The following is a 14,184-nucleotide window of genomic DNA, read 5'->3' on the forward strand; positions in this document are numbered from 1 at the left end:
AGTAACGGGAATTTTCGAACACCCTGTATACAGGTGGTATAAAACTCTTCTTGGTTTAGCAGTTTATTTCTACGCTCAGAAAATGCTTCTGCACTTACGAATAACTTTTAGCAAGACATGAAAGTACGTGCTGCAAGAGAGTAAGAAGTTTTGTGGCTGACACAGGTAGGTGCTCTCACCTGAAGCTGGTCCCGTCGGGTTCGAGGTGCGTGCAGGATACAAATAAGACGTCGCGGCCGTCGGCGTCCCAGAACGGCTCGTCGTGCTGGGTGCCGTTGGGGTAGACAGCGATGGCGCGCTCGCAGTGAGCCGCACGCACCGAGTTGCCGCTGCGCACCATCACCGTCGCGTGTAGCGTCTCGATGCGCGGGCAGATGCGCACGCACTGCACGTTGCGGGCCTGGAAAGGAAAAGCCGTGTTACACCACACCACTTGGCAGACTGAGGCAAGTTGATAAGGAGAGGAGTAGCGAGAGGGAGTGACATACTGGCTGGTCCATTGATCGTGACCGGGCAAAATATCTCGAAAAAACTACAAAGAACGAAACTTGTCTACCTTGAAGGGGGAAACCAGATGGAGCTATGGTTGGCCCGTTAGATAGCGCTGCTATAGGTCAAACGGATATCAACAACATTTTTTTTAAAATTAGGAACCCCCATTTTTTGTTACATATTCATGTAGTATGTAAAGAAACATGAATGTTTTAGTTGGACCACTTTTTTCGCTTTGTGATAGATGGCGCTGTAATAGTCACAAACATATGGCTCATAATTTTAGACGAACTGTTGGTAACAGGTAGCTTTTTTAAATTAAAATACAGAACATAGGTAAGTTTGAACATTTTATTTCGGTTGTTCCAATGTAATACATGTACCTTTGTGAACTTATCATTTCTGAGAACGTATGCTGTTACAGCGTGATTACCTGTAAATACCACATTAATGCAATAAATGCTCAAAATGATGTCCGTCAACCTCAATGCATTTGACAATACGTGTAACGACATTCCTCTCAACAGCGAGTAGTTGGCCTTCCGTACTGTTCGCACGTGCATTGACAATGTGCTGACGCATGTTGTACGGCGTTGTCGGTTGATCACAATAGCAAATATCGTTCAACTTTCCGCACAGAAAGAAATCCTGGGACGGCAGATCCGGTGAACGTGCGGGCCATGGTATGGTGCTTCGACGAAGATCCACCTGTCATGAAATATGCTATTCAATACCGCTTCAACCGCACTCGAGCTATGTGCCGGACATCCATCATGTTGGAAGTACATCGCCATTTTGTCATGCAGTGAAACATCTTGTAGTAACATTGGTAGAACATAACGTAGGAAATCAGCATACATTGCACCATTTAGATTGCTATCGATAAAATGAGGGCCAATTATCCTTCTTCCCATAATTCACACCATACATTAACCCGCCAAGGTCTCTGATGTTCCACTTGTCGCAGCCATCGTGGATTTTCCGTTGCCCAGTAGTGCATATTATGCCGGTTTACGTTACCGCTGTTGGTGAATGACGCTTCGTCGCTAAATCGAACGCGTGCAAAAAATCTGTCATCGTCCCGTAATTTCTCATGTGTCCAGTGGCAGAATTGTACACAATGTTCAAAGTCGTCGCCATGCAATTCCTGGTGCATAGAAATATGGTACGGGTGCAATCGATGCTGATGTAGCATTCTCAACACCGACGTTTTTGAGATTCCCGATTCTCGTGCAATTTGTCTGCTACTGATGTGCGGATTAGCCGCGACAGCAGCTAAAACACCTACTTGGGCATCATCATTTGTTGCAGGTCGTGGTTGACGTTTCACATGTGGCTGAACACTTCCTGTTTCCTTAGACAGCGTAACTGTCCAGCGAGCGGTCCGGACACTTGGATGATGTCCAAGATACCGAGCAGCATACATAGCACACGCCCGTTGAGCAATTTGATCACAATAGCCATACATCAACACGATATTGACCTTTTCCGCAATTGGTAAACGGTCCATTTTAACACGGGTAATGTATTACGAAGCTAATACCGTCCGCACTGGCGGAATGTTACGTGATACCATGTACTTATTTATACGTATGTGACTATTACCGCGGTATGTATCACAAAGCGAAAAAAGTGGTCCAACTAAAACATTCATATTTCTTCACGTACTGCACGAATATGTAATTAAAAATGGGTGTTCCTATTTTAAAAAACGCAGTTGATATCCGTTTGACCTATGGCAGCGCCATATAGCGGGCCACCCATAGCGCCATCTGGTTTCCCCCTTCTAGCTAGACGAGTTTCGTTCTTTGTAGTTTTTTCGTTTGATGCTTATTTCGTGAGATATTTGTCCCGGAACAGTATTAATGGACCACCCTCTATATACAAGCGTATGATGAACCCCTTCCCTGAAAAATATTTCTTTCCTTCATACCTCCTCTGTGTTACCACGTGTCACTAATCTCATTTGTACTAAGATTGCAGTACATGCGAGGTGCCTATTTGCTTCCACCTTCCTGAACCGAAAGCATAAGTTCTAATAAATGTTCAACAGCCTGCAGTCCTCTACAGTTGTGGTCCCCTGCGCAGTAAACAGCACGTAAGTCGTGTATCGGTTATTTTGTATCTGTAAGAAACTCTTAGTGAGGAACTGTTATTTTAGAAATAATCAAATTTCCAATCATTTTGTCTATAATGGATACCACTCGCTTTTTATTAGCAGAACACGAAGAGCTGTGCAATTACATTCCACTTTAGACTCACAAATAATTTCTATTCTTACAGGTAATTACATCCCTCACATTTATAACTAGACACTGCCAGTCAAGTCTTAACCGATACCGCGGCAGATATTATGTCCGTCCTCTGAGACCGCCGCACCAGCTCTCACCTTTAAAAACCATAGATTAATAGTAAAGTCTTAACTGACACCCACCGTGGCAGACAATATGTCTGTCCTCCGACACTGCCGAACAAGCTCTGATCTTACAGCTGAGCCACTTCGCCCGCAATCCTAGTTAGGTGCGGTCCGAAGATCACCGAAGTGCTTGTCTGCCTTATCGTTTAGCAGTTTATTATTTTGCTGATTATTAATGCTTGTGAGTTAGTGGAATGATAGCACGCTATTGAGAGATGCTTTAATTTGAAATGTAAGGAAATATGCTGTTTAGTTTATCTAATATTACTAACAGAAGATTATCATTTTCGCACCCAACTTCCGAATGCAGCAGCCAATCGCGGAGAAGGACCACAATTTAGGCGGTCTTTCTCACGATACCCGTACCAAACAAAGCATCTGTCATCGATACCTCACACCACAATACGTCATCTTGCCACTACTGCCTTCACAAATGCTCTAAAATGAACTTCTCGTACCTGAATATGATTGGTGCAAAGCCAGAGATATTAAACGTCGATGCGCCTGCAACTCACACCTGTCCTGTGTACAAGAGCGCGGAAAGGGCTTAGAGATTCACACAACTGTCGTAAATGGACGCTAAATTTCTTATAATTTTACTTAATTTTATCCACAGTGCTTATTGTTGGAGCAGTGACTGATTAACATTTTTAACAAAATAAGAGACGGAATACCAGCCTTCAACCACAAATGCTCTTTGTATTTAAAGCAAGATGCATCTCCCCCGCTGAGGGCTGATGCACAGTTTACTTTCTTTCCACATTAGAACTGTAAAAACATAGGAATTCAGATTTGACAAAAAATTCAGAGCAGAAATTAGCACGGATTAGTAACTTTCTTCCAGTCACGCTAATTCAGGGTGGGCGGAGTATAACTGATCCGGAAAATACAAAGGCGTTCAATAAGTAATCCATCACTTTTTTGAAGCTTCCTGGCAGATTAAAACTGTGTGCCGGACCGAGACTCGAACTTGGGGCCTTTGCCCTTAGCGGTCAAGTGCCTGCGAAAGGCAAAGGTCCCGAGTTCGAGTCTCTGTCCGGCACACAGTTTTAATCTGTCAGGAAGTTTCACATCAGCCCGCACTCCGTTGTAGAGTGAAACTTTCATTATAGAAACAACCACCAGGCTGTGGCTAAGCCATGTCTCCGCAATATCCTTTCTTCCAGGAGTGCTAGTTCTGCAAGGTTCGCAGGAGAGCTTCTGTGAAGTTTTAAAGGTAGGAGACGAGGTACTGGCGGAATTGAAGCTGTGACGATGGGGCGGGAGTCGTGCTTGGGTAGCTCAGTTAGAGCGCTTGCCCGCGAAAGGCAAAGGTCCCGAGTTCGAGTCTCGGTCCGGCACACAGTTTTAATCTGCCAGGAAGTTTCATATCAGCGCACACTGCGCTGTAGAGTGAAAATTTCATTCTACATCACTTTTTTCTTGAACATTTTCAGTTGAAAAAATGCTGAATCTGTGGTGGGACATCGTAAAATACTCCCGCTTCAGCCTGTATAGCTTCATGGAGTTCCGATAGGTGGCGGTGCTATATGTAACCTTTAAAATGACGTCTGTAACGGAGTTGCGTTCCAAGCAGAGAGCTGTCACTGAGTTTCTACGCGTGGAAGACCAAGGCATAGCAGATATTCACAGGCGCTTGCAGAATGTATGAGAAGGCCTGGCAGTGAACTAAAGCACGGTGAGTTTTTTAGGACGAGGCGTCTGCCATCATCCCAAGAAGGTCGCGCAAAAAGATCCGATCTCCCGCGTGCCGGCGGCTACACACAGCTGTGACTTCTGTAATTTTGCTCTAATTCGAGGTGATCAATGGATCACAACTAAACACCTGGCTGCTCAACTGCATGATGGGGAGGTTATTGATGCACCAATACATTTGCTCCGACCTAGAACAGCAGAGTGGCCATACAGACCCTTCCAGGAAGGTGGCCTAAGACCGTCGCATTCAACGGAGATTGTGTTGAGAAATAGCGTTTTGTAGCCAAAAGAGTGGGGAATGATATGGATATTAGAATCCTCAATAAAAGCACCTGCCTTCCGAAAAAAAACGCGGCATTACTTATTGAACACCCCTCGCATTTCGTCCACTTTAAATTAGACAACCCAACTTACTTCGTCCGCCCTGACTGCGGATGCCTACCTTAACGTTTTCTGAGTCACTTTTATTTTGTTCAGCCTGTATGTTGAAGCCACACAACCTCAATCTAACTTTCATATAAGGCAGACGACATGAGAACACAAACTGATGAATATACACTACTGGCCATTAAAACTGCTACACCAAGAAGAAATGTAGATGATAAACGGGTATTCATTGGACTAATATATTATACTAGAACTGACATATGATTACATTTTCACGCAATTTGGGTGCACAGATCCTGAGAATTCAATACCCAGAACAACCATCTCTGGCCGTAAAAACGGCCTTGATACGCCTGGACATTGAGTCAAACAGAGCTTGGATGGCGTGTACAGGTACAGCTGCCCATGCAGCTTGAATACCATACCACAGTTCATCAAGAGTAGTGACTGGCGTATTGTGACGAGCCAGTTGCTCGGCCACCATTGACCAGTAGTTTTTAGTTGGTGAGAGATCTGTAGAATGTGCTGACCAGGCCAGCAGTCGAACATTTTCTGCATCCAGAAAGCCTTGTACAGGACCTGCAACATGCGGTCGTGCATTATCCTGCTGAAATGTAGGGTTTCGCACGGATAGAATGTAGAGCCACGGATCCTAACACATCTGAAATGTAACGTCCACTGTTCAAAATGCCGTCAAAGCGAACAAGAGGTGACTGAGACGTGTAACCAATGGCACCCCATACCATCACGCCGGGTGATATGCCAGTATGGCGATGACGAATACACGCTTCCAATGAGTGTTCACATCGATGTCGCCAAACACGGATGCGACCATCATGATGCTGTAAACAGAACCTGGATTCATCCGAAAAAATGACGTTTTGCCATTCGTGCACCCAGGTTCGTCGTTGAGTACACCATCGCAGGAGCTCCTGTCTGTAGTGCAGCGTCAAGGGTAACCGCAGCCATGGTCTCCGAGCTGATAGTCCATGCTGCTGCAAACGTCGTCGAACTGTTCGTGCAGATGGTTGTTGTCTTGCAAACGTCCCCATCTGTTGACTCAGGGATCGAGACGTGGCTGCACGATCCGTCACAGCCATGCGGATAAGATGCCTGTCATCTCGACTGCTAGTGATACGAGGCCGTTGGTATCCAGCACGGCGTTCCGTATTACCCTCCTGAACCCACCGGTTCCATATTCTGCTCACAGTCATTGGATCTCGACCAACGCGATCAGCAATGTCGCGATACGATAAACCGCAATCGCGATAGGCTACAATCCGACCTTTATCAAAGTCGGAAACGTGATGGTACGCATTTCTCCTCCTTACACGAGTCATCACAACAACGTTTCACCAGGCAACGCCGGTCAACTGCTGTTTGTGTATGAGGAATCGGTTGGAAACTTTCCTCATATCAGCACGTTGTAGGTGTCGCCACCGGCGCCAACCTTGTGTGAATGCTCTGAAAAGCTAATCGTTTGCATATCACAGCATCTTCTTCCTGTCGGTTAAATCTCGCGTCTTTAGCACATCTTCGTGATGTATCAATTTTAATGGCCAGTAGTGTACACAATAAGTGTGTATGGAACAAATATAATAATCTGTGCCAGATGGTGAATTCGAATTCGGATTTTAAACATGATCTGACCTGCTGAACCACTAATGTAATGAATTTACGAAAATATTTCACTGATATTTGATGCGAACTTTCATTAATTTCAACCGAATCGATTTCATTCATTAGGCATATACGGGATGATCCAGAACTCCACCGACAAACTTTCAGATGTGGTCGTATGGACAAAAGAAGGGAAAAACACCTAGAAACCATGAGCTCCAAAATGCACACCTAAGAAAAGTGAGTACTTGTTCATCTTCGCTACTGTGAGACACATCTTTACAGAAAGCTACTTGTTTTCGACATTTTGAGAGCTTGTAGTATGGACCAAAGCAAGGAAAAAATGTACAGGAAACGTGAGCTCTAAAGTGAATACCTTAAAAGCTGTGAGAACTTGTTCATCTTCGGTACGTAAAACACATCTCTTCTAATATGCAAGTGCTCACAGCTCTTAAGGCATACATTTCAGAGCACATGTTTACTGGACATTTTTTCATTGTTTTGGTTCATACTACTTCCACACAAAACAGCAAAGAACTTGCTGTAGAGGAGAGGTGCCTCACAGTATCGTAGATAAACAAGTGCTCATAGCTCTTAAAGCATTTTAGAGCCCATGTTTGCTACTTATTATTTTCTTGGTTTCGTCCAACTACCGCCTCTGAGAGTTTGTCGGTATAGTTCTGGGCGCGGCATGTAAGACAGGCGACCCCGAATACATCCATTATGAATAAATATATCGAGTTGCAGTTTCGACCAAGTTACAGCGGACGATATCGCTAATTTCCTGGCGTTCGCAAGTATTATTTGATCTTTTATAGTAGCCGAATTACGAAAGTTTTCTCTCCTTACTTTCTTCTTCTGAAATTTTCAGTTGTTGCAGGTCTTCTTGTGTTTCTTTTATCCAATTGGTCTTTAATATGCTTGCATTAACGATGTTAAGAATTTTCGTTTTGACACTGCTTTCATCCAGTCCATAGAACCGTAAGCGTTTTTTCTTAAATTTATCTGTGATGTTATCTGTGTATTCGTAGAGTTCTTTTATAGGTCGTCTGACCCAAGTCCCGTCTAGGAGAACAGCGTAGTAGATTTCTCTAAGAATTCTTCGTTCTTATTTCTCCATGCCGTGAATTTTTGTCATTCCTCTAATAACGGTGGTTTCTGCCGCATACAAGGCTTCTGATAAGACAACCGTGTTGTAGTGCCGTAATTTTGCATTATGAGATATTTCTCTTTTGTTGTAATGATTACATATTAGTTTGTACGCCTTTCTTAGTTTGAATTTTCTTTATGTGCTGGAGACTGTGTTCAGTCCTGTGGGATGGATGGTTTCTCCTAAATACTTGAAGTGAGTAACCTATGAGATTTTTTCATACCGTATTTTCAAGTGGAATTTGTCCGGCTGATTTGATGTCCGTATACTAAGCTTTCTCATAATAAATTCGGAATCCGGTTTTACAGGAGATTTCATGCAGTTTATCTAGCACTGGCTCGGTTTCATCTCTGTTGTCTGTTAGTATAGTCAGGTCGTTAGCAGAGGCGACACTTTCCCCTTTCTCTTTTCCAGTTTGGGTACCTCTGGCATGCTTTCCCAATCTCTGATTATTTTTTCCAGTACGGTGTTCAACAAGAATGGTGATAAGCCATCTCCTTGTCAGAATCCTGTGTAAATTGTGAATGAATTTGAGATTTCTCCCATTAATTTCATTTTTGAGGTGATATCTGGTAAAGTGTCCTGGACGATGGCTCTGTCTTTCTATCGACTCCTACTTTGTTTGTTTGTCAACGGAATAGTAAATTTTTTGAAATCCAGAAAAGTGACTGTGGTGTTCCGCCTTCGTCTCATGAGTTGTATGGTTTTGGGGTTCCATATCTGTTAAATACAGGATCTCTCTTTCCTGAATGCCGCCTGATACTCGCCAATCTGGGAATCCGCTTGCAGCTCATGTTGGTTCAGCAATGCTTTAAAGAGGATCTTATAAATGTCTGGAAAAAGTGAGATCCCTCTGTAGTCGTTCGGATCTGGTTGTCTTCTTTCTTGTGGACTGGGTGTATCTAGGCTCTATTCCATTCTTTTGGGATTTTATCTGTTTTTCAGAGTTTTGATATTGTTCTGTGAATTTTTGGTGTTATGTTTTTGCCGTCTAATTTCTTTAATTTTGCAGTAATTCCACCTTCCTCAAGTGTTCCATTGTTTTTTAATGATTTGCTTATTTTTATTATTCCTTCATGTGAAGGTGGAAGCGAATCATGGTTTGGTGATATCTTTACACATCGAAGTTGTTCAGATGGTTCTTCGCAGTTTAGGGGTGCACTGAAATATGTTGCTAGAATTTCACAATTATTCTTTGTATTAGTTTCCAAGGATTCGTCAGGGTGTTGCAAGCATACGTTAGGAGGTTGGTAGCTATCTAAATTTTCTCTAAAGGTTTTGTGAAAACTGCGGGTGTTATTCCCGGTAAAGTCTTGTTATATTTCAGCCAACATCTTATTACTGTATTTGCATTTTTCTCGTCAAATAATTTTAGGGATGTTTCCCCGTACGTTTACGAATACCTAACACATTCTTATTGTTTTATGACTCCTGAAAACATTCCATGTTTTAATCCCATATTCGACAGCGTGATCGCATCTGACGTTCCACCTCCTATGTTTTCTCCTTCTCGGGGGTTGATCTAATTTTGTTTGCTTCACTTCCTCTGCGAGTTCAGGACAGTTTGTGGTATCCATCCTACGGATTTCTTCGATGGTAGTTTACTTGTTGAGTTCTAGGTATTCGAGATCAGTCCGAAAACTCTGGGCTACTCTTGTCCGTTTTCTGTTGGGCTGAATTTCTACTTTGGTTTGGAGTAAGTGGTGGTCTGACTCGAAGAAGTCTTTACTGGTTTTTACATTGTGGACTTCTTCGGTGTTTCTCCTAAAGATAGCAGTATGGTAAATCTAGAATTCTTAGAGCGTTTTATTGGGGGATTTCAACGTCTTTAGTTTTTGAGTGAGTTTCTTGAATTGTGCTGACATAATTTTCAGATTAAAATTTTGTCAGAAGCTTATTAGGTAATCACTTTTTTTCTCTGGTTGTGAGCGGTGTTTCTCATGTGTTTCTTTTCTTTTCTTAAATGCCCATTTAAGTTACCTAGTAGAATCTTCATGTGATGTTTAGGTATTTTTTTCGTGATTTCTTGTAGAAATTCAAAGAAGTCTTCTAACAGCCATGGTCTTTTCTATTGTAGACATTTGTTGGTGCGTGCACGTTAATCAGTGAGTATGTTTTGTTTCCTGATTTTATTGACAGTGTTGAGAGTCTCTGAAGGCGACATAAAGTAATTGACTGAATGTGTGATGGCTATGTGAACTGCAAAACCTGTACCAAATTGTTCCGGTCCTGTGTTGATATTCACTGCAAGTTTTCCTTTATAGAACCTGTAAGCCTCAGAGTCGAAGTGTTTTTCATATGTGAACAGGGTTTATTTCAATACCATAATTTTGAAACTGAATCTGTCTGGACTGTCTGGATATTGGTTAGGTGCTTCAGATTCCCTGGTTTCAGTAAAGTGTTTACGTTCAGTGTACCCATGAAAAGCTTCGGTTTTGTTCTAAGATATTTTGAGAAACTCCGAGCCTTCTCTGCGTGGCATGCCTGGTCCCTCAGAATCCTATGACCAGAACGGGAATCCAATCTATTGACTGGGGACGGGGATAGTGGAATTCTTTCCTGTTGTTTTGCCATGGTCGCTTTAATTTCAAGAACTTGTTTTGGGTAGTTTCCGATGGAGAGCAAGAGAGTGTAAGACTTGATTGTTGAGATCAAGCCGTATATCTAACAGCCGCACCAACTAGGCGAACAAACGCTGACCAACAGCCACTGGTACCAGATGAGACGCTGTTGGGTTTTGTGATAGTATCTGTTGCTCCCTGAGTATTTCATTTCCCCAGTACCACCCATATCTTGGAAGCTTTCTCCTATAAGCCACCCGGGGAGACGATCTAACAACCCGACACGGGCCTGTACATAAGCTTCAAGAGTGTTCACACCAAAAAAATTGAAGGAAATACATTTCAGCACGCCCTCGTAGTATTTAATTTCTGCACATATTCAATGCAGTAATATTGTCGCTAAAGGTAAACATTGTACTTTTTTATTTGACGATGTTAGCTACAAAAGGCTAGACACTGTTTTATGTGCTTTATTATTTGTATATGCTTCTTGTGTAAATTAAATGTTTTTAATTATTATTGTATCTGTCACTTTTCAAAACCACGTGGATTTCATCACTTTTGATTCATATAACGAACTACATATATAATCTACAAAATTTCTCTAGAGTTATGTGGATTCGTTCTTTCGAATATGACATATGAACTGAAACGAATCTATTAATACCTTTAATAGTTCATTATCGAGTTGTCCGATACAGTATATACTGAGCATTACAAAATTTTGGACTATATTATATAGACGGTAGAAGACACTAAGTTTGGAGCTTAGAGATACCGAAAAACTGGTCGCAAACGAGTATTTCCGGAGGTAGGACGTCTTGAATGAGTGATGAGTATGAAGCACGAGTTTGAGAAACGCATAATGTTTCTGCCGTACCGTGATATTCAGTCACCTGTGATATGTCCACGGTGAACTTTTTTTCCCATTGTGTTACATGGAATCGGTGTTTTTTTTCCATTGTGTTACATGGAATCGGTGTATGAAACCACATTACGGAATGAAGAGGGACTGGTTAGTAACGTCCTAGCTGCCTGTTTTATTGTGCAACAGACAGCAAGATTTTTTGAGAGTGTGGTAAAACTATATGCTCCGTTGTAACACATGAATTGAAGAGTTGCTATAAAATTTTTTGCTGTTACCTATGAGTTACTCCAATAAAAAATACATATTAATTTCCGAGCATTATTTCCTTAACTCAAAGTACTCCACTACCATCTATATAAATCTGACAATCCAGTTTTTGGATACCCTATACACAAGTTAAAACGGCCGAAATAATTTGTAGGTGACAATGATTCGTCAAGTTGAGGAAATGGACGAGAAATTCAAACAAAAACTCTCGCTATCAAAAGCTGACACACTGTTATTACGAATTGCCTGCGTGGCAGGGTTTGAGAAGTAAAATTTGGGGACATGGAGCGTCATAACCTGTATCTCTCAAGATATTCTTGATGAAAATATTTTAAGCTTGACGATAAGCAACTGTAATAAATATACAGCGGAAGCAGACATGCGTATTACCGGCTCACGGGACAGAGGTTCAGTTAAGGAACTTAAATGGCAACACAATGAGCTGTTGAGTCTTTCAGTAACGTTCAGCCGAATTGTATCCAGCGAAATATCGAAGCAAATATATAAATAAAAGTAAACGATAAGTAATACTCGTAAATAAAATTCTTTCATGGTTCAAAATCAGGTCAGTGGCTCCCTTGCTGACAGAGCTGCCCCACAAGGAGCCCATATAACTTCAGGTCACGACCGCCAAATGGTGTTTACAGCAGTCGAAATCGCAGACGAGGCCAATCTCGGACGCGCTATAATGGCTGTTAGTGGTATCATGAGGACGGGGTGTACTGGCCGTAACTAGAGCACTCTGATGTATAGCAAAAACTGATCCAACGTAAAATAATAGAATGGCAAAGGTTACGTGAATTCTAAATGGCAAGCACTGGACGTCGAACCGGAACAATGGCAGTGCTAAACATTGCAAACATTTCTAGCATCATGTTTGATTCCATAGAAATCAATATTTATTACATTTAGTTACGTTGCCCTCTCTTCAGTAAGGGAGGGACGAAATTTCAAAGAGGGCAAAATAGCTGATAGGGGACGTGTTAAAATTTTCGTAAAATAAAGCAATTGTTGCGTTGTGTATTGAGTCTCATTTATATGGTGATAATGGACATTTCTAACGTAATGAAGGGACACGGAAAACAAGTGCACGGTTGAAGGCACAGATGTCGGCAATGTAAAGATCCACGGCTGTGCTGAATACTTGAATTCGCTCCATTCAACGATGTTCATAAAACTTAATAGTTTGTACATAGTAGTGTCGTAAAACCGCGCGGGTAGTAAATTAAACTTGACAATCGCTACAGAGACATTTAGAAAAGTAGATGGTGATTTCGGAGCTTCAAACGATACTACGGGATAGGTACGAAGAGGCATCATAAAATTAAAATGGAAACGACACTTTTTTCTTGCCTGCGACCAATTCATAGTTTGTCACAAGCGTAACTGTTTTTACGGGTACAATGACAACGTGTGCGTTTGAAGGAAAATGTGGCTTTTATGTTCTTGTGCATGAAGTCAAGAGCGTACATCGTCACCGTCCTTTACCTATCTGGCAAAACGCTGGCGAAAAAATTGTTTCTTCAGAAAATGATCGTACTTAATACCTCCGAAATGAGCACTCCACAACAAATAAGTTAAAGTCGTCCTACAAATACAAACAGTACTTCGCATAGTAGTTTATGTGTGGTTTATTTCTTCTTCGTTTTCTTCTTCTTCTTCTGCTACAGCTAATACTACTTTGTTTTTTTTTTGTTCTTCTTAGCTTCTATGGGACTCGAAGCTCCCGTGTCGATCTCACGTGCGACTTCCCACCATTTACTTATGCCCGTCCTGTTACATATTGTTTTAATTTCATTTACCTATGTACTCCTGCGTCTCACCCTCGGTCTCTTTCAAGATGACTTCTCCATTAAGTGGTTTGCACTTCTACAAAAAGAGTGATATATGCAACAATGACGTTATTGAAACTATTGTCATAGAACCGGAGATGACACAACGGTAGCCTGACAACAGAATCTATAAAGTAAAAGACGTGATGTTCGGGATATACATGGGATATTCGGCCAAAACTTTATCCATTTGTTAATCATTATTTTAACTAGGACCTTTACTGTTTACTTACTGTGCCAAATTACTCGATGATGAGCGTTGGGGCTAGATACGGGCTAGGGTCAGGTAAACTTCCCATTACAACTTTGTGATTCGATACTGTCTAAGGTTATTCAGAGTACTGTACACAATCTCGTCCACAGGATGCATTTAAAAGCGCGTTAAGCCTCATTTATACCATTACCAATATGGGCCTTAAAATAGATTAAATTAATAGAACAAGTTCGTAAACATCTGCAAAAAATTCTCTTCTCTGAGAGTATAAAAATGAAATACAAGACCACTGACTATTTGTGTGTAGCTCAGTATTGGTCCGGAAAAACAAAAATATAAAAAACAAGTGACTTTGTCCTTGCCTGTTTATACAAATGATGGTATTTATCAACTGCATCTATCTATTAAATATGACCACTACAGACGGGCAACAAAATTCCATGTATTCATTATATGCTCAGGAACGCTTTTGTAATATCTGTATAACAATTAATTATAGAAGGAAGTGACAATAATGAAGAGGGCCCTATGAAAGATTTTAGATACCATTCCAGCTATTCCACAAATTCTGTTCGAGAATAAAATGAGTCGTAAGTGGTACATACACTCCTGGAAATGGAAAAAAGAACACATTGACACCGGTGTGTCAGACCCACCATACTTGCTCCGGACACTGCGAGAG

The 14,184-nt window shown here is 41.6% G+C and overlaps 1 protein-coding gene and 1 non-coding gene across 2 annotated transcripts in view; both read right to left on the minus strand.

Annotated features, from left to right (window-relative positions):
• LOC126249464 (uncharacterized) overlaps positions 1 to 500 on the minus strand; it is a 181,535-nt gene extending 181,035 nt beyond the window's left edge. Inside the window, exons 1-2 of the mRNA XM_049951119.1 lie at positions 489 to 500; positions 180 to 400 (exon numbers count right to left, since the gene is read on the minus strand). Coding sequence (XP_049807076.1) covers positions 180 to 400; positions 489 to 500 — 233 coding nt within the window. The remainder of the gene's footprint in view (positions 1 to 179; positions 401 to 488) is intronic.
• A 3,208-nt stretch (positions 501 to 3,708) lies between these two features.
• On the minus strand, positions 3,709 to 3,972 carry LOC126250489 (small nucleolar RNA snR44). Its single transcript, XR_007545714.1, has one exon. It is a non-coding gene; the product is annotated as a small nucleolar RNA snR44 (small nucleolar RNA).
• Positions 3,973 to 14,184: the final 10,212 nt, after the last annotated feature.

This window comes from Schistocerca nitens, chromosome 3 (genome assembly GCF_023898315.1).
Source record: "Schistocerca nitens isolate TAMUIC-IGC-003100 chromosome 3, iqSchNite1.1, whole genome shotgun sequence".
Lineage (NCBI taxonomy): Eukaryota > Metazoa > Arthropoda > Insecta > Orthoptera > Acrididae > Schistocerca > Schistocerca nitens.